General features: G+C 30.0%; 1 protein-coding gene across 1 annotated transcript; it reads right to left on the bottom strand.

The window, feature by feature from the left end:
• Positions 1-13: 13 nt before the first annotated feature.
• Positions 14-16484, bottom strand: LOC107439775 (uncharacterized). The gene is made up of 7 exons (XM_043041370.2): positions 16095-16484; positions 13481-13649; positions 11661-11840; positions 10749-10993; positions 5764-5982; positions 3069-3261; positions 14-375 (listed from the first exon to the last, which is right to left on the bottom strand). Exons 1-7 carry the CDS (start codon positions 16447-16449, stop codon positions 198-200), a joined length of 1539 nt encoding a protein of 512 aa, XP_042897304.2. The 5' UTR covers positions 16450-16484; the 3' UTR covers positions 14-197.
• Positions 16485-27952: the final 11468 nt, after the last annotated feature.

Raw genomic sequence — 27952 nt, 5'->3', positions numbered from 1 at the left:
CTGAGATGTAAAATAATGCTTGTACTGATAAATGCTGAAAGAAATTGTACTCTTACAGCAACTTACTTTTCCTTTAACTATAGAACGTTTTAATAGTTTTTTTTAAAAGCAATATACAAAATCAGTATTTCTGTAAGGTAATAATAAAACCACTTTTCCTGTCTTCGTAGGATAGAAGACAACTTTTACGCTTTCTTTTAACAAAAAATACAGGAGCGATTCGAAGCAGTATGAAAGTAAGTGTAGCAATTTTTCCGAAAGTGCCAATCTAATTCCGCCATTCCTATTCCATTTTGTACTAAAGCAGCAATACCTCCGAAACTGGAAACAAGTAGTACTTCAATCAGAAAACACCATTCTTTCTTGCTTATGGTTCTGAAAAAGTGTCAAAAATATTTAGGAAAGTTACAATTTTAATAAAAGTTATTAAATTTAAATAAATGCGCAAATTTACAAATTAAAATAAAAAACTGCATTCAATTTTTTTCATGTAAAGTTTTCCGTTTAGATCTGAAGATTAATGTTACGGATTACAATTCAGAATTTTTCCTAAATTCAAAGCGCATAGTTACATAACTCAAAGTACTTTTTTCTGTCATTGTAAAAATTTTACTGCAGAGTTGCTATCATTTTTAATTTTTTTAGGTAAACTAAATACATTTTTAAATACAGAATTGTAATTATCGTGCGAAAAATTATATAAAATTGACAAAACAACAATTGTTTGAAAGAATTAGTACTAACATATTACTAAAAATATACTTGCTCTTTTTAAACAAAATGTTTTTGCAATTAAGATATAAAGTGGCTCTAATCAGATTGAAAATATGTGCTGCATGCAAACAAACAAAAAAAATTTAAGAAATAAATATATAACATCGATTAAGTACGCAGATAGCACAGAGTGTCACACTAACGTCATAAAAAAATTTAAAAAATGGTCACAGCAGCGACGACCGTGTGTGACCGTTTTAAATTGCCCCAATAAATAATGTTACTTTATTTTGAGATACCACATAAAAGTTTCACTGACTACTTATTGTGACTTTTGGTAGATGGTAATCACACTTATACATCACTGGGACTAAAGTCACTGAGATTCTTTGTCGCCACTTAGTTACAACTTTGTTGAAAGTCATATGAGAACTATTTCACGACTTGCCTCTTTAAAGTTATTGGGGTATTTTGCGTGACTTGTTTCACTGAAGTTAGACCAATGATTTGAAAGTAGTGTGAGCAGTTTTTGCGACCTCTTAAATTAAATATGATAATCACAATGGAGTTATGAATAGTCACAACAATTACAATCACGTGTGATCTTTTCTAAATGGCTCTAAAGTCTCTCAATATGATTTTGAAAAAAAAAACAATATTTCCTTAAACGTGATTGTTAAAAAAATTGCTTTCGTTAAATTAATTTCGTGATTGTTAAAAGATTTTAAATGTAACTATACCTTGTCCAAATTACTGAACAATATTTAAATAAATCTATTTTAATGTTATCTTTTTAAAGAAAGAACTTTGATGTCTTTTCCTTTTATTTTTGAAATAGATATATATACTTACATTTTCTTTAAGATTCCTGTTAAAGATTTCAAATTTTACACAGCTGTTATAGCCACAAAACCGTCTTGATAAGATTTATTTTGTTCAAAAGAATTATTGCAGAGGTAAAAAAAATAAATGATTTGAGAGAAAAAACCCATAAACTAAGCATTTTTGTTATTTTTTAATTTTGAGTAAAATACTTTATTCTATTTTGCATACATTTGGACTATTATTGATTATATGTTTGCACTACAATGATTTATTTTCAGGAAGAAATGTTGACTAATTTTCAATAGAATATGATGCCCAATGATTGTTCAGACACTTTTAAGTTTCTTGAATAATCCGTAATTTGAAATGCATATAATAATCAGAGTAAATTTTAAATTTAGTTTCACTACTCATAAAAATGTAAATGGAGAGGTTGTCGATAGAAGAAAATCATTCAAAAGAATAAACATCTAATTGATATTTGTTTACAAAAAAGCAAACGATTTTAAATCAAGCGCGAACGGCAGCAGCCGTCTTTTTTTTTTTATTCGTCAGCGCGTTTTTTTTTTTCTTTTTTTAAGAAATGGCTCAAATATCAGAAAGTTGATGCTTTGATGCTATCACTTAATATTGAACCTATAAACGTTAAAAAATATGTTACAAGATTAAATTCATTGGTATTTGTTGAATTCATTGAAAACGATCCTACACACTTTTGCTTTTTAAAAGCTTTGTTCCATTTTCATTAAATTTTGTTTGTTGTTGACGTATGAAGATGTTTAGTTACTTGGTTGTTGTGTATTATTTGGTGAAAAAGGACGAACAACTGAATACGTTATGCCACATTTTTAAAAATGGTAGCTCGTTTAGATGTTCTTCGTTTGAATAGATAAACAAAGGACTCATGATATTGTTGCAATGATAATGTCAAATATTGAATATTTCAAGAACGTAATAACTTTTAATGAATTTTGGAATTTTAACTTGACGAGCTTTGATCCATTTATGATTTGGTTATGGTTAATAATCATAATGTTTTTTTTTTCTTTCGAAAAGTGTTATGTATTCCAAGCCTGTAATTTTAAGAAGTTTTTAGCTTTCGAGGTGCTTATTTCAAAAGCGAAAAGAATAATATCTCTACTTCATAAATGCAAAATGCTGTTCTGTTCTATGAAGCAACAAAAAGTAAAAATCGCATGAAAGGGGTGAGTCCTAAATATTTTGTTATCTCGCATATAAGCTCTTATAGTGGAGAATAAATTAGTATTTGTGATTTAAGGTTAATTAGAATAAGCTAATGCTTTAAGATGGATGATTGAAGAAAATTGATATGTTTTGAGTTCACTTTCATTGTTCACTTTCGATTTTTTTAACTGTATTTAATTTCTTTTTTTAAAGGTTCTTTCGTCATTTTTAATATCAAATGATTTTTATTAAACATTTAATGTAATGTTTAGTATAAAATAATGAATATGAAAATCGTAAGAATATTTGAAATTAAATAAGAAATAAATACACAAAATGCAAACCGGGATCGTGTGTTTGAGCCTTTTCTTAACACGAGGCAAATATAAAAGATCACTGGAAATTGAAATGCCAAGATGTTCAGTAACGCTGCTCCAACAACTTCTAAAATCAGTATATTTTGCTGAACTAAAAACCCCAATAATGTGATCAGAACAATAACAGATGTTCTGAAAAGACATCTGCGAAATCCAAATTCTGAAATTGGAAAAAAATAAACATTTTAGTATGTATTAAAATTAACATTTTAATACAATACACACAAAGAAAAGGATTACCCTTAATAACCTTTGATCTAATGATCGGATCTTCACATTGTAGGACTCAATCTAAATGATTCGAGGGGGTAATGTCCTCTGATATGCTAATTACTTAGTGCAGATAACAGTTAACGTTACGAAATCAGACATTAAAAAGTATCGCACTGATCGAAAGCGTCTCGTGCTTAAGCGTTCCTGAGTCGTATTTTCAAAATTCGATTTGTCAGAAACTATTTGATCCCTTTTACTCAAATTTTGAATTTTGCCAAGTAAAATTAAACCCTTTAAATAAATGCAAAACATTTTATACATTACAATTCAAAATATTTTAGACTATTATTAATAAAAATAATATTACTAAAAGTTATATTTTCTATTGAATTATTTTTGGATAAATGAGTTTTATAATTTTGTGCAAAACAATTTTTTAATTCCCTTAAAAGCGTTTTCGAGATATGGCATTATACGCATAAAATAAAATTAACATTAAGCGTTCCAAGCTTTAAACTGCTCTCCTAACCAAAATATGGGTACCAAATTTCCCAGATTGTGGCTACTCCCAATATTTTAGGGGTCTGAAACCCAAATTTGGTGTAAGAAAGGTATGTTTTGTAGATAAAACGTTTTCGTGTGGTTTCGTACTCGTAAATTAAAATATTGTCTGCTCTTGGCATATTTAAGGTCACCCCTCATACCTTCAAGATTGAATCCTAGAGCATGAAGATCCGATCATTAGATCAAAAGTTATTCAGAGTGGTCCGCTTTTTATTTTTCCCTCTGTACATCACACCTGTTAAAGTTAAAATTTTAACACACAATGTCAGTTGTAAAAAAATAAGAATATAAACAATATGCAATATGCGTGCTACTGGTAGATCAAGTTCAGGATAATTATTAAATAGCTATGCGAACGTTTAACGAGCACACCTTATCAGATAAGGGAATAAATTTTTTTATGAATATATGATAAGATAAGCCACACTCAAGCGTATTAAAAAAATATTATTCAGCACTTTATAGTCATTTTATGCTATCTTTTATATTCGTATAAGCGCGATCGAATGTATTGCAATTTCAGCACTAAGAGTTCAGCACTAATTAGGTAAAGTTAATTTTAAATTTCTCCGATAATTTAGTAGGGAAAGAATCTTCCACCCTACACTTCTCTGGTAATTTAAACTGAGCGAAACCACAAACGCCAAAAGGCTCACATTGCCATGAAACAAATCTATAGTTCGTCGCTTTGAAACTAAACCGTAGCAACTGAAAAAAAAAATCGAAAAATGAGATATTTGGGTCATTTTGCGTAAAAAAAAATAATCTTTGTGGAGAAACAACGTGATATCATCATTAGTTCCGTAAAATTAATTTAGAGAGCAGATAAATCGTTATCGCATTGGCGCGATTCGCCATCTTGAAATGTTAGAAATCACTCTCCTGAAAAACTTGCTTTTTTGAGTTACCACGGTTTAGTTTCAAAGCGACGAATTATTGGATTTTTGTTAAGCGTGGAAAAAATTTAAGATAAAAAAATTCTAAAAGTTAAAAAAAAAATATCTCTAGATGAATCAAACGGATATCCACTGATTCAAGTCTGGTGAACAAATGGGCTGAATATCACAACGCGAACGGGATGGTGCATCTTAACTGATTTGGTTTGTTGTTTATGTTCGCCTCGTAAGTAAGACGATCTCTGAAGCAAGAAAAGGGGTTCAACTGTATATAATGAGCTTTTCTTTGCGCATTTATGAGGAAGGGAGAAACTTCTTCACGTGCTTGGCTAAACGTTAATGAGAACCGTTTTTTTTTTGTTTACTTTCAAAGTAAAGAAGTGGCTTTTATGAGGAAAATATTTACGTTTTGGCTTTGAGTTCGGTTAACAATTAACTTAGCTACGTCACAAGATGAAAATTTGACTAGTCGTCCAGTAGCTTTCTTAAACTATGCTGCATGACACTTTTATCAAGTTATTTATGCTCTACTTTTAATAAATAGAATGTTACGTGATTTCTCCACTCTTTGCATTTTCCCCCTTTTTGTTACCAGGGTGTCTACAAATTCGGCTTTTTTCCCTTTCAAATATATTCTAACTTCTTACAGAGTCGCCCTACGGTGAAAAAAGCAAGATTTGCTATAATCATGGTAAGGAATATTTGGAAAATGAGGAGAGTGGGGAAATCGTGTAATCTTGAGACACCTATTCTATTTACAAAGAGTACATAACATGCCAAATAAACAAAAATAAGTTGTTGTTTTTTGCTAATAAAACGGTAGTATTTAAGAAGTTATTTCCAGTTATAAAATTTTACAAACAAACGAGTAATTTTGTAAAAAATTCAGTAATTAACAGCAATGTGCCCTATTTGCTTCGGTTTTGCGTTAACAAATTTTTAACCAGTAAAATAAGGGTTCTTTTATGAAGAAAACAAGAAAAACTCACTGGGTGGAACTTGTAAGAGACTCTCCAAATTTTTAAATAAGGGGTTCAGACTTACAAGGAATGTTGCCATCATTTTTAAAACAAAAAGAAATTTCAGAAAAGTGGCTAAGGCGTGCATTTTATGATTTCCATACAAATTTTGAAGGATATTGGGATTAACATTTATCCCATAAGCTGCATATCCAATCAGAGGTAGTGGTGCATACATGATACCAACAACTGCAATAAAATTTTTGAGAAAAACTTAATTGGTTATCACTAGAAGAACTACACAGAACTAAGGTGACCAGATGTTCTCAAATCTTGAGCACAGTCCTTGGATCATCCTCAACAAGTTTGAAGCTCTTTAAGAATAGGAAATATGCCCGAATTTTAACGTGTGTTCTTAAATTTTCTAGAATTTATACGCAGTAAAATGTCAAAAAAATCGGAAATGTGCGTGTTTTTTTTAAATGATAGTTTTATCTTAGAAAGAATAAAAACGAAAAGCAAAAAACACTATGAAAAAAATAACAGCAGAAAACGTCATACTCGTCTTAAAATAATTTAAGCAAAAAATAACACATTTCAATAATCATGTGCAGTGGGCAAAAAAAAGAAGAAAAAAAAGAAAGAATTTGATGAAACCACCCTGATTAACTTTTGATCTAATGATCGGATCTTCACTTTCTAGGACTCATTCTTAATGATTTGAAGGAGTGACCTCAAATATGCTAATTAATAAGTGCAGACGATATTTTTAGTTTCTAAATCAGACGCAAAGACGTCCTTTGTTTGAATAAACATGCCTTTTTTTAAAAAACAGATTCGAGTTTCTGACCGCCAAATTATAGGGGGTAGCCACATTCTTGGAAATATGGTCCCCATAGTTAGGTCAGTAGAGCGATCCGAAGTTTGGACCCCTTAATGTTAATTTTACATTTTGCGTATTTCGCCATATCTTGAGAACTTTTTAAGCGAATTGAAAAAATTCGGGCACAAGTATAAGATTCGTTTATTCAAAGATAACTTCATGCAAAAAAAAAATTTTAGTAAATATTTATTATTTTATTAAAATAACAGTCGAAAATTTTGAATTGTAAGGTATAAAATTTTTTAAATCATTTTATAGTATGTAATTTTACATGGCAAAATACAAAATTTGAGCAAAATCGGTTTGATAGTTCCTGAGAAATCAAATTTTAAAGAATTCCTTTATTTAAAACTCGATTTCTCAGGAACTATTGAACCAATTTTGCTCAAATATTGTATTTTGCCATGCGAAATTACATACTTTAAAAAAACGTAAAAAAAGATATACATTACAATTAAAGTATTTTTGAACTATTAATAAATAAAATAATTAAAAATAATAAGCATTTGCTAAAATTATTATTTGTTTGCTAAAATTATTATTTGTTTGCTAAAATTATTATTCGTTTATCTTTGGATAAACGAACTATATAAATGTGTTCAAAACATTTTCCTTTCGCTTAGAAAGTTCTAGCTATGTGGCGAAATACGCGAAAAGTAAAATTAACATTAAGGGGTTCAAACTTTGGATCGCTCTCCTGACCTGAGGACAATATAATTCCCAGATTGCGGCAATCCCCTATATTTTTGGGGATATATATATACCATTATATATATACCCCTATATATACCATTAGGATTGAGTCATAGAACGTAAAGATCCGAGCAGATTTTTTTCTTGGCTCACTGCACTCATTCAATTTACATCTATCCAAATGCAGAATATTATATGATATTTGAAAACTGCTCAGTAATGAAATCAATATTGAAAATGATTCTGCACCTGTTACTATTAGTTATCGATTTAAAAAAAATTCTTTGTTGCCCAAATAAATTAATATTTTCCGTAAATATATGGGTGACCTCAAATCATTAATTCTTTCGAGGATGCTTGCCTGATTTGTTCTCAAATCATGATTTATAAATCTGGTCACCTTAACCAGAACTGTATATTCTAAAGAAATACCAATGAATTGTATGAAAGAGACTTGTTTTTCTAATTAATTTATTGATCAATTAATTAAATAAAATATACAGGGTGTCCACTGAAATCGGTAATCACATTGCAAATATAGTGGTTTATTACCGAGTTTGAATTATATTACCTAACATGTTTTGGGGTGCAAAGCCTGATTATCATCTAGGCCCAGTAGGCATGGGCCTAGGGCCCACAATTTCTGAGGAGCCTCAAAAATTAGTAAAAAGTCTAATGGAAGCTGAGATAGCTTTGTATATATATATATAACCAACCTTCTTAACGTTGGTTTAAGTATTAAATGAAAAATAATTATAGCTTACAATAAAAAAAAATAACTCAGCTAATCAGTGATTTTTAGCAAAAATCACTGATTTCAATTGTTTGTGGTCACCAAACTATTTTTATTTTGACATAAAATTGTTTTGTTGTTCTATATTTTGCTTTAATTTATAGATACATAAACTTTATCTTAGAAAAATAATCTTCAATTGTCGGCTTTCAAAATTTTTTAGAATGATCTTGAATCGTGTAGTTCAATAGATTCTTTTCTATTGCTAGGACTAATTACTCAAAATATTATGCAAAATTCAGTAATTTAATTTCAAAATATTTTTTAAGGGACAACGGAGAATTTGGTGGGAATTGGGCCTGAATTTCTCTTGATCGGTCCCTGCGTGTAAAAATTCTGATATTGTTGATGGCAACGAGATTTTTCTTTCAAATGAAATGAGTTTTTTGATTATAAACAACTCGTCTAATATAAACTTCATTTTGATAAGAAAATGTCACATGAAAGACACAAAATATGCAAGACATATCGCAGAATTATATGCAGAATTATATAGACACTGAATGATGGAGTAGTACGCTAAGAAAATCTTACTAATCATTTAGTGACTTCTTTAAATGGATTACTCAGAATGAAGCAGTGATTACTGGTGTAAAAACTTCTTAATTGGTATTATTATTCTATGGCATTGAGTGCTATTGTTTCTTAAATTTTTCATTCCATATACTCGCATTCAGTGAACAGACTAAACAAAACTACTGTAGTCGCTACTTTGTTTGGTAGTTTGTTGTTAAATGTGCTACTTATTGTTTTTTTAAAGTAGTTGGTAGGGAGTCCGGATAATTTTTATCGTAAGTAAAGAAACAAGGATCAACGCAAAATAATTTTTTGAATCTGATTGATGCAAATCTTGCTATGGTTTAAAATAATAAACTAGCTAAAATAAACGTGAATATATATTTCTTATCCTTTTAGCATTAAAATCTTAAAATTGTGATATCTAGATTTTGCACTACTAGACTTAGGCTCGCACTATTATGAATGGGTATCCTATAGCCTGAATAGTGGCTGAAAGACATAGGCTCAGTAAGAAATATTCCATATCGGGCGAATAATAGCTATAAGATGAATATAAGTGAATTATATATATATATATATATCGATGTACTGTCTATTTATGTGAAATATTAGAGACGTGGTGGCTCAGGAGATAGAGCGCTCGTCTCCTAATGAGGTGACCCGAGTTCGAATCCCAACGATTGCTCGTTGATATGAATTTCGTCCCTGGCTCGCATCTACCCCAGTGTTGACGTAAAATATCCTTAGTGATAGACGAATGAAATATCCTTAGCGTTAGAGTTCTATATCCGTCAGGCTAACTGCGTGAGGTTATCGTGGTTTTCCTCTACATGTAACTCAAATGTGGGTTAGTTCCTTCAAAAAGTCTTCAACCAAGACAAATTTTTCCCAATACTTAATCCAGGAGAAATTTCTCCCAATACGTGATAAAGAATGTAAATTAAACATGATAAATAAAATGGCAACTGAATCACAGCTCAAAACATCTCGATAACTAATGAAGATTGCAGGATAGTCAGCTTAGCTCTGCTACAAAATTTATCAGAAGGCACTGTAAAAAATGATCAAGCTGATGCCCGAATTTCACGAAACCTTTTCGTTTTGAACGAAGCCGTTTACTGTTTTACACTCCTGTTTTATACAATACTTTCCTGTTTTATACTTATACATTTCGTCAAAGTGACGAAATATGTATCATCACTTATTCCAGGTGACGAATTTCGTCAAAATTAAAGAAATATTTCGTCATTCTATACATTCATGAAAAAACTCGTAATTCCTAACATATCCAACTTTTCTTAAAATCACTTTGTCGTGGGCACCATATAGATAGATCAATGTCTCCCAAACAACACAAGAAGAACAATTAACCTAGAGATAAAGGACACAGATGGCCGTAGCGAGATTCGAGCCCGAATTTCCCTTGTATGAGGCTAACTCCTTGACCACCCTACAGGCTGCTTGGATTCTTTTCGTCACTTTATTTTCGATCGTTTAGTCTTCATTCTAGTTAACAATCTCCCACAATGCACTACAATGAAGTTCCGAATTGAGGAAATATTTTCGTCATATATTTGAGAGTTTGCGTTTGTCACAAAGCACGTGATTTCATGACGAAATGATTCTCCAAACTAACGAAATACAGCTCAAGAATTACTGAATCGTCAAAAGGGAGAGTTTTTTTTCCCTGAAAGTGGATGATTATTGTGTGCAATTTTATGTGATAATATGTCATATTTTATAATATTCTGTGCCGTTCGGCTTCCTTCATCACTTTATTTTCGATCGTTTAGTCTTCATTCTAATTAACAATCTCTCACAATGCACAGCAATGAGGCTCCGAGTTGAGGAAATATTTTCGTTATATATTTGAGAATTTGCGTTTGTCACAAATCACGTGATTTCGTGACGAAATGATTCTCCAAACTAACGAAATACAGCTCAAGAATTACCGAATCGTCAAAAGGGAGAGTTTTAGATGTGAAAGTGGGTGATTATTGTGTGATATGTTATGTGATAATATGTCATATTTTGTAATTTACTATGACAGTAGCATAATTTTTTATTTGATTTTTCGTTACGGTTGTTGGATGTTGTGCCTATCTTGTATGTTAGAGAATTACTTACTGATATGACTCTCGACCACAGACTGAGAATAAAGATTCCTGTTAATCATTTCATCGTGAATTATAGGATAGGTCCCTGAAGAGCTCACGATAAATGTTATCATTCCAAACGCTGATGCAACTTCCTGCCCTTGATGATGTAGTGAATAGTCCGCCTGTCCATAAGTATCTTTATCGATGAATATGGCAGTGATCAAGAGGAAGGAGAAAAGGGCCATTATAAATGTATTGCTTAAAACGATTAACCTGGTGGAGGAAAAAATAAAACTAGTTATTTAAAAATGTCGAAAAATATCATTGTTGAACTCGAAAATGCAGAGCACAAAATAAAGAAATGAATGCACTTAATAACTTTTTAACTAACGAAAGGATTTTTACTTATCAACATTCAATCCTTAATAGTTCAAAGGGCGTGACTTAACATCGAATTTGTTAATTAATTAGTGCAGACGATATTTTAACATACGAAATCAGTCGCAAATGCTCTTTTTCTTTAAATATAACAATGCTCAATTCCGCGTTCAGATCGTCGGGCTACCAAAGTGGGGGAGCCAGCCTCTCTGCAGAGGATAAAAATTGTGATGGCATGTCTCCCAATCATCCTCAGGAATGCTTCCCAGACCGTCGGCAATAGCGCCTTGTGCAGCTCTAGTGTGACGTAAGTAAAATACCTACCTATACATATTAAAATAACAAGAGTTTAAGATTTAATAACATTCCCATTTCTGATTGGCTAGTTAATTAATTTGAAGCGTGAGACTTTCGTATTGTCCGCTATTTCATCGAATTCTGCGACACCTTCATTCGATTCAAGTGTAGTTAGAAACCATTTCATATCAAAGCATAAACTTATTTTGCTAGATAAATAAGACTAAACTCGCAACAGATATTAAAAAACGAGCATTTTACTCACCACAAGTCTTTTAGTGATCCAAGCATTGAGAAAGGCAACAAAACAGCACCGGCTACGAGAAGGGTAATACAAAACTTCAGCTGCTCTGGAGTACTTTCATCTAGCATGCTGGCCATATTGCTTATTAACACCGTGCTCCAATCGAATATAGCCATATTCATGACAATGATCACAACATACCTGTTTGATGAAGTACTATAATCAGTTTAAACTCAAAGCAATCTTTTTCTTGTTTATTTTTTAAGGTGTTTCAAAAGAATATCAAATAATTTCAGAGCCTATATAATTTTCAATCTAATGAAATCTTTATGGTTCAAGGACATTAAATTCCAATACGGTCAAGGACTAATATGGTCCGAGTATGGTTCAAGGACAAATATTAAACAAGCTCTTTAATTACAGGCGATGACATTTATAGTTACAGTTATAATATACTATGCACACAAAAAAGGAAAAGAAACATCTTGCATAACTTTTGATCTAATGATCGGATTATTTCATACAAGGATTCAAACTTAATGGTTCGTAGGTGTAACCACAACTATGCTAATAAATTTATGCAGATAATATTTTAAGTTACGGAATCATATACAAAAACGATCTTTCTCTAAATAAACACGATTTTTTCCCCGGTTGATTTGTATTTTTGATTCTCAATATATGGGGATCTAGTCACCATCTGGAAGATATGGTCCCAATAGTTTGGTCAAAATTGTGGTCACAAAATTAGAACCCTTAAAGTTAATTTCAGTTTTCGCAATTTCTGAAAGGTTATACTTTTAAATTTTTATTTCAGAGCTATTCTATCGATTCCCTTCACATTTTGGGTTTCGACATTTTAAATTACGTAAATTAAAGCGGTATAAAAATGTATATTAACCAAAAAACTGATTATTTTTCCATCAACGTTTTATACAACTTTTAGACCTATTCCAAAATTATTGTTAACAAAAATAAAAAATATGTAAAGCATAATATTACCCTGTAGAAGATGATTCAGATATTTATGCCGTCAATTTTTTTACAAATTTTGAACCCACAGTCAAATTATTGCTAACGTAATTAAAACAAATATAAAATATAATATTACTCAGTAAATGATGACTCATATATTTTCTCATATATTATATAACTCATATACTCCAAGATATTTTTTGCAAATTTTAGACCTATTGTCAAATTATTGCTAACATATTTAAAACAAATATAAAGTATAATATTACCCAGAAAAAAATGACTCAAATACTATCACTATCAACTTTATTCAATTTTTAGACCTATTTTCAAATTATTGTTAACATAATTAAAACAAATAAAAAGTATAATATTATTCTCAGTAGAGAATGATTCAATTATTTACTCCATATTTATTTTTACAACTTTTAGATCAATTGTCGAATTCGTGTTAATTTAAATGAAACAAATATAATATTACCCAGAAAACAACGACATAAATACTTACACTATCAACTTTTTTACAACTTCTTAGACCTATTTCCAAATTATTGTTAACATAATTAAAACAAATATAAAGTATAATATTACTCATTAGAGGATGATTCAATTATTTACCACCTTGTTTACATCTTTTAGACCTATTGTCGAACAAGGTTTACTGTCGAATTATTGTTAACATAATTAAAACTAATATAAAGTATAGTATTACCCAAAAATAAAAAAGAACTCCATTATTTACATTATCAACTCTTTTACAACTTAAAGACTTTTTAATGTCTTTTTAACATTATTGAAAAAAAAATTATAAAGTAGCTAAAATTATAAAGTCAAATTTACCAGAAAAGGATTTCTGAAGTACTTACTCCATCCATTTTCCTACAGCTTTTAGACCTATTTTAGGATAAGGTGAAGGAAGGTTGTCTTTGTACTCTGGCCATTGCTCTTGTACTATCATTCGGCACCTGCCAATCAGTAAACCACAGTAAAGAGAATTCATTCCAACAAGTAAAAACATCATATATCCAACGAAACCTACAAATTTTGAAAGCTTTAATAGTTGGCCTGATAAAGATTATAATTTTTGGGAAAACGAAATTTCATTTTAGTTTTACAGCTTTTATTATCATAAAGATGTCAAAGCCAAGACCTGAACTATATCATTTAACTAGTATCGTTCAATCAATACCTTAATACTGAAGTTGTTAATAACAATGACCTGTCTACAGCTGTAGCTGATTAATCATTAATGAATTTCTAGTTGGCGTCAGCTTAAACGTTTACATTGTTTGAGTGAATAAAGGTGTTATTTTATAGAAATGTCTAAGCTAACGTCACTTCAATAACCTGTCCACTGGAAATTCATCAATGATCAATAAGTTACAGATGCATCCAATAGGAACACATTTCTATTGGGATAGTAATACGAATCATCCAATTGGAATAATGCAAATGGAAATTAATTGGATGTTAGTAGAATACCGATCCAGTTCAGTCTTTGACTTGGAAATCTCTATTGAACTAGAGTAAATTGCTTTGAAATTTATATGCTGCTCTTTTTTTCTGTTAGTTATACGCTGCTCTATTTTTTCTGTATTCGGTTTGAAGTCTCTCATTGGTTGAGAATTTTCATTAATCTTTGCGAATAAGCATTTTTTTTTTCGCATAACGTTAAACTATCTCACTTTTTGAATCTTTATATTTTTCGTATTATTTAAAATACATAATAATTAATGTGACGCATTTTAAGGTTAGAATTTTTTGCTCTCCCTGTTTTAATAATTGGGAATGTTTAATGGTTTTTGTGAATAATGGAAAATTTCAGTTCTCCTAGCGTTAAAAGAACTCTCTTTTTGAATAGGAGAGATTAATTTAACGTTAAACTAATTCTCTTAAAAGAAAAACTTTCTGTTTTTAGTATATTTGGGAAGTTATCATACACAAAAGTTAGAGGTTATAAAAATTTGACTCTTTAAATGAAGGAATTTTTGATGATCATCGTATAGTTTCATTCACTTTTTGCATGGAGGAAGGTTTTGAGTATAATTTTAAACTCTATAGTTGAAAAAAAACGTAAAAAAGTCTTAATAGTTTTATGTATGATGATCAGATTTTCCTTTGCTATATTACACAAGTTTGGTTTCGTTTCAGTAGGAGCTTTGCATATTCATATTTCTCTTGTTAGAGGTTCGAAGGCCACTGAAGTCTTATTTGCCACATTGTAAAACATTTAGGATCAAATTACAATAAAAAAGTATCGGTACTCAGGCACTTTTACCGTAAAACCCATATTTAGTGGAACATGTTACAGAACAAAAATTCTGATGTACGGTAATTTTTACAATTACCGTAAAATCACTGAATCACTCTAATTAAATAAATATTTTTGTAAAAATTACGGAATAACCATAAAAATGGATTTTACAAATGATGTATCCCCAAAGTGCCGGTACTTACCGTATTTTGATCCGAAATTTTTTACAGCCCAGGTAGTTTCAAAGCCAGAAGTTCCCACGCACGTACGGTTGGGAAGAGTGCTTTGTAGAACTAGTGTATGCACCACAATGTAATCGCTGATCTTAATTGCGGTATTTCAAAGCACACCTGCACTAATATTGTCTTCGCATTATTATTAAGCAAGAATTCTAGACCATTGCAAAGCTGTTGCAGCGTAAATATTGCGACAAAGCTCTAAGGGAGTTAAGACACATCAATAGATTGAAATTGCATAGGAACCTACCCCCGGAAACTAATATACAATCCAACGATCTTAATGACTCGTTTTTATTATTCTTTTTTTTTCTTTATTAGGGATTTTTTTTTAGCTGTAGTTGGTTGCAATTGAAACATAAGTTCTTATTTCTTTAGAAATTTGTTTCCTGAACTAAAAAAAAAATTAATAATCATTTTTTTTAAATTTATTTATTTAATAAAATGCTAATCAAAATAGCGGATCGTTAAACACCGCTGTATTGGAAAGTCGCTTCCCGGAAATATCGTCGCATTTGGCATACTATGACCTGTTTAGAAGCCCGAGATGATTGTGCTTCGGAAAAAACCCGGATTTTCGGATTTTTCGCAAACCGCGATCCGGAAATCCAAGGTATAGAAGTCTGAAGAAATCATCGATCACATTTATGTATAAAAATTATTGTATATTTTATTTAAAAATATTGTAACTACAATTTATACTTGGCATCTCTTTCATTTGTAAATATTTTTTCTGGTAGAATAATAAATGTGATTAGAGATGAAAGTAAACTGCATAATTATTCATTTTTAAGCTTGCACATTTCAACAAAAAATAGCCTTAAAATGTCATTTAAAATAAATCTGTAGTTTGGGGGGAGAAATCTATTTCAGATTTGATATCTGCGATGTTTATATATCCAAGATTCGTTAAAAAAATTCCTAAAACAGAAAAATATCTAGTCCCCAGTGTTATTTCTCACTGTCCCCTTTAAATATAGATGGACTAACCTGACAATTTCATAGCATAAGGCAGATAAGTCACGCCATTTCCGCAGAACGATGCGATCATGTACAATGCAGCAAAATTCTTCGACAATCCCGTTCTCGGTTTCTTGAAGATAGTTGACCTTGCTTCTAGCTCCATTGGGTCATTTTTATCGAAACTGCTGCCTGATCTATCTCTACTCAGGTTGTCTATGCCATACTCTTTCTGCAGCTCAAAAAGTTTTTCAACTCCACTTTTAGTTCTGAATAATTTCATGAAACGTCGTTCCGTATCACTTTCAGTGGAGTCAGCAGAAAGAGAGGATAAGCTCTTACTGGTTGACAAACTGTCTTTTGGTTCCTCGTCGAATTTTGACATTTGGACCTCTTACATTTAGATTTTCAAACTAGCGACTGTAATGAAATGTATAAACTAAAAGTGAAATAAATATACTATTTCAGTCTGTAACATACTTATTTATAATATTACTTAAATATATTTATGATAACATTACAACAACATGATGCAACATTTTAAAATTAAAGATTTTTTCACCAAATGAGTATTTCACAAGCTGTGCTCAAAGAAAAAATAGCTACTTTACAATGGTGTAAGCCAGTGCTTCCCAAGGTGTGGTACGCGTACCCCCAGGGGTACGGGAACTGTTTAGCAGGGGTACGCGTTCTTATGCGAAATATCTTGCAATAAACGAAAATCTCAAAAAAAATTATTTTAAAACAAAGCTAGCCATGTAAATTTACAATTAAGTATTTTTCTATTGGCTATTTTTTGCAGAGTTGACAGTTAATAATTAGTGGTGTCAACAGCCAATTGTGATTTCTAACTTTTGTGCAATTTTTTTATAGTAAAAAATGCATTAATTTTTTATTAGTGGTACACAGCGTTACGAAAAATTTAGAAAGGGTAGGTACACAAAAGTCATAAGTTTGGGAAACACTGGTGTAAGCGATTCATTTGTTTTTCATTGAGTGAATGTTTTTTACACGATCGTTGCAATTTTACAGCGCTAAAAATAAAATTTATTTTTGAATTTCATAAAGTTTTTAAAGAAACTGAAATTAAACCCTGTTCTAAAAAAATGACATGAGTAGTTTAAGAAAATTATTATATTCCGCTTACATATTGGCATTATCTCAACATAATGTTATTAAACAAGGAAACAAATAATTCGTTAAAAATTAATTTTACAATCAAAATTCTCCAAAATGTTTATTTCAGTTTTTCATCTTTAGTTTATATCTCTATTTCACTTTTTTGTGAAGAAGCATAAGTTTAAGCTGCTATTTAATTAAAAAAAATATATAAAATTTTGCCTTAAAAGCTACGTGGTTTAAGGAATGACAAGAAATAATTGTGAACAAAAAGAGCGTTTTACACAAACTTTTATCAGACTTTTGACAAGCTTTCTCCTATATCAGATCATTATGCGGCTCTTCGCCTTATACATGCGTTTTTGTGGTACTATTCTGGAGTATAGAAAGCCCCATTGCATGTACACGGAGTACATGTCATGGGTAATAAGCTTTGTGCACACCATATACTGATACTGACTGCATATAATGATCTACAGTATTAGTATATGTACTCTAAGAAAAAAATATGATCAAAAATACCAGAATTTGGTAAAATTTACGATGTTTCTTGCTCTATGAAAGCAACAAAAAGAGCTTTGGTAATGATTTTGATAAAATTAACAATAAAATAAATATATGATATAGTTTAGTAAATCTGGTAATTTTGCGTGATATCTAGGAGCATGGCATATAAAAACCATTTCTTAAATTTTTGAAACCCATTATATAAATTTAGCTTTCAATTCCGTATTTTTACTACATGTGTCGCAATAAGAACTATAATTTTGAAAGCCAAAATTTCCGGTAAATCATTACTATATGAACCGAAAAATTATCAAATGAATGATTTAAATACCGTAAATTTTGGTTTCATTAACCAGAATTGGGCTCTTTTTTAATAGCCAGAAATGTCATTACCATACAAGTAATTTTACCAGAATTTGTTTCCCCGTGTACTACTGCATTTTGGGAAGTTGTTAGAAAATAATCTAAAATATAGATTCTAACTATTGATTTAATTATAAATATTTAATTGTTAATTGAGATAGTAAATTCATTTATTGAGGAGTAAGTAATTAATTTATTGAGGAGTCAGAAAATGTTTAGTCGATACTATTTTAAAGGGTATTAGCTGGGCGCAAGCTGAAAGTCGCCAAAAAAGTAGAACTGCGCGAATTTTTTTTAAATTTTTATTTTTTGTTTTATTTATTTTTTAAAAATATAAAAAAGCTTTGATATTTAAATATCTTTCAACATCGAAAAAAAAACTAAGTTTTCTTTCAGTCATCCCGGAAGAAACTTACGAAAGTACGATTCATGTGAATTAAAGTTGGACAACTTTTTTATGGCGCCAAAATGAAGTAGTACCATTTCTGTTGTATTGACCAGTCCAATAAGCTGTTTAGTTCTGCATAGTGTTTATGATAAAATTGGTGTTTCTTGCTCTTTATATTCCTTGACGAAAATGGTTTGTAAAGGTAAAAATTGGCTGAATAAGTTGTAAAGAGTGCTTTTGGCTCATTCATTAAATCTAAATATCAGTAGAAATTTCATAGAATGATATCAACTGTTTTGTATCATTCTCAAATTATTTAAAAACGCTACTTAATTCTTTTTTGAAAATAAAATTTAATGTTAAAAATAAATAATTATTATTAATATTACTCATATTAAAAGCAAGAACACTTTACGCAAAATCTCATTCATCAAGTATCAAATAACTTACTGTTGGACACTTAAAAATATAGCTTGTTTAGAAAACATTTGATCAAATTTAATTATGAATTACATATTATTTGGAAGCCATTAACTTGGGCAATTTTCTTAATTTTTAAGTTTTTTGAGCAAAGCACAGCTACACGTACAAATAAGCTATATATAACATTATGTTTGCATTATTTACACTCAGCATATGATGCATTAACCACCCACAAATTATTTAATTAATTGAATAGTTAATATTATTTTAAAAAACAAAAACATTTTAAAGTGTGTTTTTATGTTTGTTTATGTGTTTTAAAACATCAAAATTTCTGAAATTCTTTCTTTAAATAACGGGAAATCAGTTATGCTGTAATAGAAATATAGATAAATATGAAATTTACCTTTAAGTTTGTCCAATAAATCTATGCGTCAAGACGGTCGTATTTTAATGTACCTTTAAATATTTAATCTTAAATATGTTTAACTTAGGTTTCAATAAATCACAATATTTTGCTATGTAATTAAACAACTTGATATGGGTATATATATTTTTTCGCTTACTTATTACTCTCTTTTTTTCAAGTGAAAAAATGTATTTTTTGGTTGCTGTGAATTATTTATAATTCACAGAGATGTCCAAGCTAGATGCTAAACTACACCCTTGATTATAATAAATCAATTCATTGTAATTTTGGGATTGTGAATGGCAACTAGCTGTCTGCCATATTCCTGTTGGACGATACATTGCTGTTGGAGAATTCTTATTGGCCAGAAAACCACATAGTATCGTTTCTTATTTAAGAAAAGAAGCTTCAACTTATTACAAATTAAAGTGGTGTCAACATCGCTTACTTCATCCAATGATAAATTTGATTTCAGAACGTGAAGAACTGAAATAGTTATAGAATATTCTTCTTTATTAAATAGTATATATTTCTGAATCTATATAACTCGGAAAACGAAAATAAAGAATCATTCAAATTACTTGAAATAGTATCATTTGTGTTGATCATTAATAATTTTTTATCGTTTTCTTGGTAAGTTGTGCGGTTATTTTTGGTTGTGCGTTTTATTATTTTGAATGAATAATTTCAACTAGAATTCAGCTGTTCTGTTTTTAAGTTACATATTGAAATTCGTATCGAGATCTTACAATTGTAAAATTTTGTTGTGCGGTAAGTCAGCTGAAAGTAATGAAGGGATTAGCTATGTATATATTATTTAAGATTAAAATTTTCAAACAAAGAATCTTTCATTTAGAATTCTCCGGATTTATAAAACAAGTAAGTGTTATGATTTTTATAATAAAAAATTTACTTGTAAATTTTTTTTTCTAATTTGATGATTGTTCTCTACAGAATGGCTCTCTACATCTGATTAAGATTAAGAGAAAAAAGAAACAATGGTTTCAACATCTATTCGAGAAATGGAATATTGCTCATTTTCTGATAACAAACTAAATGATACAAAACTAAATGAAAATCTGAGAAAAAGAAACTAAAAGAACTACATTTTTCGAATTTCCTTAAAAAGAAAAAAAATATTTAATTTTCCTCACATCTGTAAGGAAAAGAGTAATTTTCTTCATTGTATTCGACAATCTCCGAAATTTTTTTACCACGTCATTTGAGAGTGATGCGTCCAGTGTTTTTCGATTATGGTGTGATGTAAAAAAAATATTTACTAATCTTTAGACAAACTGAAACAAGTAGTTTTATTATATTTTCAGTTTATTGCCAACTCAAGATTAAAGTTGATATCATTTTTCGTCCTTGAAATTCAAGTAATGCTGAAACTATATTCATTTCTCTGTAATGATCCCGTGTAGTTTTTTTTTCTTTCAAATTTGAAACTGTTCGTTTAAAAAGCATTGAAAATGTTATATAAAAATTATTAACTGCTAGTATTTGTTTTTATAAGAATCATAATTTAAATCAGATAAAAGAATTAAAAGAAAACATGAGAATTATTACTTAATAAATCGTTTATTGAAACATATTTATGGGTTATTGCAATGGAAAATACACCAAAAGCAATTTGAAGCATTATTTCAATCATCATTAGCCTATTCTTTATCATTAGCATTTATTAAAAGTTAGAGAATTTTGAGTCATCCGAGAGTCTTCAATTATTATCTCAAACTTGTGTTATCAGTGTTATCATTACAAGCTTTTTTCATTTTTCACCAGCGCATCAACCAGTCTAACAACTGCTAAAATGTTTTCATTTTTTCCAGTTCATTAACTGTCCCAATCATATGAGCATCCTTGCTCTCCTTATTTGCATCATCAGAAGTCATCTTTGACTCCTTATTTCCTTCATTACCTTCAACCACAGACTTGTCATTACAAGTCTTAAACTTTTCAGTTTCGCTTTCAAACACCATTTGTTCCTTAAGAACTTCAGACCAAGCTCTTATTTCAAAGTAATTCTGGTCCGTACTCTCCCCCTTCTTAAAAACTTTTGCACTGAAATTGGAAATATATTTTAGTTATCTTTCAAACACCGTATGAACCACAACATGCGGTAAATAAATTTAGATAATATAACTGGGGTTATTTAAGGAGTAATTTGTGTCTCTTAAAGTAAAACCTTCAAAAAAATTTTATTGTGAAAAGAAACCCTTCATGAAATATTTTATCGTAAATGATGACCAGTCGCAAAAATTTTTGTTATAAATACGAAACCTTCGTGAAACATTTTACCGTTAAAACAAACACTTTATAGTAAGAACGAGACTTTCATGTAAAATTTTATAAATATGAACCCTAAAACTTTTCTTTTAGTAAACGGAGTCAATGATTTCTTTAGTTTGTATTTTCAAAATTAAAAATTTTAGATATATATGGTTTTTGTGCTTTTCTTTGAAAATAGGAACTTATTTTCACATATTCAGTAAAACAGGGCAGTGGCAGAATGAACCAGTTTTCTCAGTACTATAACAGATTCGTAGCATTAGTATATTTTTTACTAACGAGATTTTTTTTCTTCAAAATGTTCACCATAAAGGAACTTTTGTAAAGAGTTTGATATATTCTTATGACCTTAAATAATTTAATCGTTTTCACCTTTACAAATACCATCGCCAAAAAATGAATACTACACAAATCTTTTTCTAATGGGCCTTTAGAACTGCTTATTTTAATAAAATTAAAAAAAATTTAATTTCTTAACTGATTAGATGATTATAAAGTTGTGTTCAAAATAAACTGTAATACGTTGATAGTATGTAGTAATTGAAAATTTGACAATTATGTTAAAAATGGTCGTGATTTTTCAATTAGGACTTATTAAAATATCCCTCTGTAATAAATATTTTAAATCATAACTATTAAATATTAAGAAAATGCAGAGCAATATTGCGCTCTCTAACATCTAACAATTTAGCCTAGTTGAACTGACATATAACAGTCGATAGTAAAAGTGCTCAAAAATGGGCGCCCATATTCAAGACTTGACAGAGGACATTGTTCTTTAAAACAATTGAATTGCGGAGAGAAAATTTTTACGAATGTTACGAGTGAAAAACACATTTCTTATAAAATCAACTTAAACCTTTTTAATAGAATACAATTAGAAATCTGAATTTTTGAGTGCAGTGTTTTGTTTTTTCTTTGATTTAAAACAAAGTCCTCGTAGGAATTTAAGTAAGTTGATAAATTATTGTAACCATTGCAAATATTTTAACAACAACTGATACTTACAGCTTTTTTCGCAAAAATCGCACCACTTTCGCCATTTTTCTAATTATAGCTTAAGCAATCGTAAAAAAAGTACCTTACAGATCGCATATAAACTTTAGAAATGAGAATTTCTCGGTTTAACAATGTCTTGTTATACTGTAACAATTGGACTGTTCTTTTAATTAATATTATTGTTTGAATGAGACTATTTCAACAATGATATTTTACTGAAATCTCTTTAAAACGAACAATGTTACAGTACATTATTTAAATAATCAACCCTGTTTAAAATTGAGCTGATTTATGCACGTTGAAATCATTAATACCGAGTTTTTCATGCAATTCCGTAGGCGCACACAAAAATGTTAAAAATGCGACATTGATAACGATGAACGATGATATAGATTCTAACTCAGTAGAAATATAATTTTTGTTTCTATTTAAAGGCGAGATATTTCTTACATGAAAGAAATCCTTGCAAATCAAGTTAATTTTTTGAATAAAAAAGTTTATTTTTGGATAGTAATATGTAAAAAAAATGGCATATTTTACTTTGATTGCTGAGACATATTATTAAACATATTAGTTTCTGCAAAAAAATTTGCAATGAATCACAGAAGTTTTGAAATATGCATAACAACGAATGCAATGGAAAAAATTGTCAATTTCCAAACAATTTCCTTTAAGAGGTTAATAGTCTACTAATGAAATTTTGTTGTATTCTAGTAAATCGATATCTAAGTTTATACGTTGACAATACTAAATACAGATAGTACCTAGTCCTATTATACACAATCATATAAGAAGTTAATAGATGAAAGTACTAAATGACATTTTGGTGAATTCTAGTAAATCGACATCTAAGTTTATACGCTGACAATAAAAAATAAAGATTAAACCTTGAGAATCATTCCTTTTATACTTAGCCATATTCGAAGTTAATGGTTAAAGGCTCTAAATGACATTTTAGAGAATTTTAGTAAATCGGCTTTCAAATTTATATGCTGATAAGAGAAAATAAAGATGGTACTTTTATCATTCCTTATATGTAAAATTACGTTCAAAGTTAATAGAGAAAAATTCTAAAGAATTCTTATAAATCGGCTTCTAACTTTATACGTTGAAAATAGCTTCCAAGTTTCAAAAATTATAAATCCTTTACATTCACTTGTAATGTTCTCGTCACAGCATTTGCACTCCTGGCAACTTATTTTATTTGTTGCCAAAAGAGACTTAAAGTTAACCATCAACTCTTTCTCACCAAATGCACTTAAAACTTTCTTCTTCGCCAAAAATAATCACATTTACAGGTCACATGCTTTGCCATGAGATTATAAATATAAAAATGCTAGTCTTTAACTAAGCTTTCCACTATTTTAATCAGAAAATTCTACAATAAAATTTAAAAATACAATTTTATTAATATAGTTACTCATTGCCAATCAAGACTAAAACTAAACAGCATAAAATAGTTAAAAATTATGCATAAAAGGATGCCAACTTGTGATGATACTTTTCTGAGCCGCGGTTTTATTGGATTTGTAATTTCCGTAGTAATTTAAAAATTCAATATAAATTATTTTAATATATCCTAAATTAATATTTTTGGAGCAACATAATGACCTTCTAATTTAATTACAAAATGAATATGAATAAGTGTTTATTGAGTTTTTAAAAAGATTTAAATTCACAGTTTCCATAAAAAATGGCACTGTATAACAGCAAAGCAATCTAGAATAAAGAAAATATAGTTTATTGTTAAACAAAAATGGAGTTGAAAAAGGGATTTTTGGAATCGCTTTTTTTATTATCGTAAGCATTCTTTATTTTACGTTTTTAGTTTATAAATAATGATTTTTTACTGAAACTGTTTTAATGAAAATTGTTGTCAAAAAACTTTTTTTGCAAAATTAAATGGTGTAACATTATGTGCTTCTATAAACATTTTGCATGATTTTAGTTTTTGAAGTAATATGGAATGTAAGAAAAAAGAATGGAATGTAAAATTAAAATAGACCTTTCATACTAGATCTTTAAATTTAGTAGAACGATTTTTCAGGCACTAGGTTTTAACTCAAATTACAAGATTCTTGAAAAATATTTTCCTATGCGTTTTGAATGTTCTTCCTCTAAAAAAAAAGATATTCCATTTTGTTTTCGCTTGCATACGAAAGAATATCATGCATTTTTCTTTTTTAAATTTAATATGCCACAAAAAAAGAGCATTAGCATGCTTCACTGAAGAAATCTCCAGTGCAACTGATGATCATGTTGTTCTGCTAGCAGAAATTCATCTCAAATAACAACGCCCCCTAGAGGTCGTTGCGTTCGCGAATAAGGAAAAATTTTGAAAAGTGAAATATTTTTTGACCATAAAATTTCTTGTAGGAATCGTTTGAACCAAACATTTCCCTAGGGATGCCTGAATTATAATTAAAACCTCAATTGCATGATAAGACATTCTCAGGACCTGCTTATAAGTAATAACAACAAACATTAAGAATAAAAAAATTGAGCTCAGGCAATTATTGACAACCACTTTAGTTTTACTTAATCTAAAAAATTCTGCTTAAATTGAGGCATAAAAGAATTTGAACCAATAATTTTTAGACTGACAATTGTTAAGAACTCATAATTATCTGTAGTCTAAATTGAATGGCTATAATATAGCGAATGAAATTGATATTAAGGTATTACAAGTACAGTCCGCAAAAAAAAAGATATCACCCTGAATAACTTTTGTTCTAATGATCGACAGGGTCTGATTCATACCGCTTTTGCTCCGGAGAACGACAGACCACCGTGAGTGCTGCTTTCGTTTACTTCAAGTTCAGCTTGTTGCAACATTTTACTAAGTTGAATAGAAAATTTCTAGGTACAGTTGCCTAGTTGTGCTGCCAAGTTGCAATTTCAGGGGGTAGTCTTAGTAAGTTAGTGATTTCCTCTTTCAATATCAGCCGATCATGATTTACATATTTTATTCTTCCTGTTTTGGTACCCTCTTGCTGTCCATTAGTATTGTGTTTAAATGTGATAAGTTTGTGATTTGTAGAAATTTAAGTATCCTGAAATGTGAGTTAAGATAGTTGGTAAATATTTTTTACTGAAGACTGTTTATCCAGCTGATTATTCGGGAGGATTCATATGTCGGCCAGTCTTCGGGGCTATTGAAAATGTCGAATTCGAATAAATCGGCAAACAAAGCCAAGTCTCTTCTCTGTTGGGGGATTTTACTTTAAAACCCTCTCGCACGTGATTAATTTTTAAACAAATCGCACTTCACTGTGTATTGAAAACCAAAATAAGACACTCATTTATATCTAATGTTCTATTTGTATATTATGAATAATAAGCCTGTCTTCTACCCAACGCATTACCAGGCGTGAAAGCAAGAAAGAAAAGAGAACAAGCTGGTACTTAAACCATTTTTGTTATAATTAGTTTTCGGGCGGAGTAACTCTCTTCTTTTCTCAAAACTAATCAACAATAACTACTTTTTATCAGGAAAGAAGCAGTTTTATATATATGTTATATTTATAACACAAATCTTGGTAGTTTTTGGATGAAATTTTTTATTTTTCGCAAAAAAAAGGAAAAAAATGCTAGATTGACATGTTTTTCATACCAGGTTTTGCTCTTCTCAGTCTTACACTATATACGCTTTCAGCCCCGTGCATTACTCGGAATCGTGAACAGCATGTGGTAGCCAGAGATGCCAACTTTGCTCCACGATGTAAGAAAATATTTTTTAGTGGTAATGAAATTTAATTTATTTTTAGTTTAGTATTTTTCCTTTTCAAGTAATTTTTCCACCACAGCATATCAAATATTCAAAGTACCATACATAGCTGCCAGCTCTACTGGATTTTGCCAGTTTCTCCTGGTCTGGTTTAATAAAAATTTTCCAGATTTTTGTTTTTTTTAGAAAATTTCCTAAAATTGAGTAAATTTCCTTAAAAATAAAATTTCCTTAGAAATAAAATTTTTGCTCAGATTATTGCTTGCTTGAATATTTAAATAAGTGTTACTAAGGAAGCGAGCCTCATTTATAAAAATTAGTTAACTATCTTTGATGAATTAAATGCCTGTTACTATTCAAAATTACTAGTAAACATAATACATAACATTTCACAAGTTCATTTAATGTTAATCGTAACTGGAAAATCTTGCAGTTTTTCCATTTTCTTTCTATACAATTTGCACAATTATCATGAAATTTATATTGTTTCGTAAAATCTACTGGATTTTTTCCTATCTATGTTGGCACCTATGATCATATGTAATAAAACTTTATTGCAGTTTAATCGTAGGGACTCTTTTTAAAGAGTATGCGCAATTATCCTTTTTCTACAAGTTTTAATATTTACTAAGCTACCAAGTTATTAAAGCTATTGCAGAAAGTGGAACAGTTTGCATCTCTGGGTAACAATACTGCGATGCCACAGATCACTAAAAATGTATAAAGTGGTGATTAATAGTAAAATAAAAAATCTATTAAAAGTGATTACCATTAGCAACTTCTTCTAATATATTTTTTTCAGTTTACTATTGAAGATGTTTTCTATGATCTGATCTGGTCTAGCTGGGCTCTTGAGGCCAATAATAACCCTTTTCCCATTCATCCTATAATGAGAACATAAGCAAAAACAAAAGACAGATTACATAAAATGCAACAAATAATGGCACATGTTAAAGTAGAGAAAAAAGAATGGCACTTTGCCATGGTAAAAAGTAACAAATAATTGATTTTTGTTAGTGGTAGTGAGATGGCAGTTGGACTACAATTATAGGTAAATATATTTCTCCTACTCTAATAGTGGAGGCCCTGGGGCATGAGTTCGATCATGGAAGCCAACTAAACAGTTGGCATGTGCGATTCTTGTTTTTCAGTGGCGCCTTCTATGGCCAAGAATTCGACTTTGCCACACCATACGTCACACCAGTTTATAAGGCGGACCCATTCAGACATCCCTTCATTCATCCACAAATCGTAATTTTGACCTGAATCAGAGAACGATCGATCTCCAATCCAGTACCCCCAGAGATTTTGATTATGGGCGGACTTTGCGACTCGGCAGAATTTTAACGTTCATCAGTCACCAACTACACGGGGAGTCTTCGGCAGGCTTGGGTTCGAACCCATGAACTCTCGGACATGGGCCCAGCGCCCTACCGACCATGCTATCCCGGCACCAACTACAAAACTTGTAGAACAAAGATAATTGCGCCTATGTAACCACGAAGTGCTGCGCATAAATTGAAGTTGCGTTTTATATGTTACTTCGAATTTTTGATGTGTAGCGGGGGGAAAATTACTTAAAATGAAAATACTAAACTAAAAATAACTCAGATTAAGTTAACACTGAAAAATACTTTTTTACAAAGCGGAGCAAGTGGTAG

The sequence above is a fragment of the Parasteatoda tepidariorum genome, chromosome 2, assembly GCF_043381705.1.
Source record: "Parasteatoda tepidariorum isolate YZ-2023 chromosome 2, CAS_Ptep_4.0, whole genome shotgun sequence".
Classification (NCBI taxonomy): Eukaryota; Metazoa; Arthropoda; class Arachnida; order Araneae; family Theridiidae; genus Parasteatoda; species Parasteatoda tepidariorum.
The sequence above is the reverse complement of the archived record's forward strand: the minus strand, read 5'-3'. Positions and strand labels throughout refer to the sequence as shown.

Coding starts and splice junctions, on each gene's coding strand:
- LOC107439775 (XM_043041370.2), bottom strand. CDS start 16,449: ATGTCAAAATTCGACGAGGAACCAAAAGACAGTTTGTCAACCAGTAAG. Junction 13,650..16,094: donor TTATGCTATGAAATTGTCAG/GTTAGTCCATCT, acceptor CAAAATTTGTAG/GTTTCGTTGGATATATGATG. Junction 5,983..10,748: donor TGTGGTCGAGAGTCATATCA/GTAAGTAATTCT, acceptor ATTTTATTGCAG/TTGTTGGTATCATGTATGCA.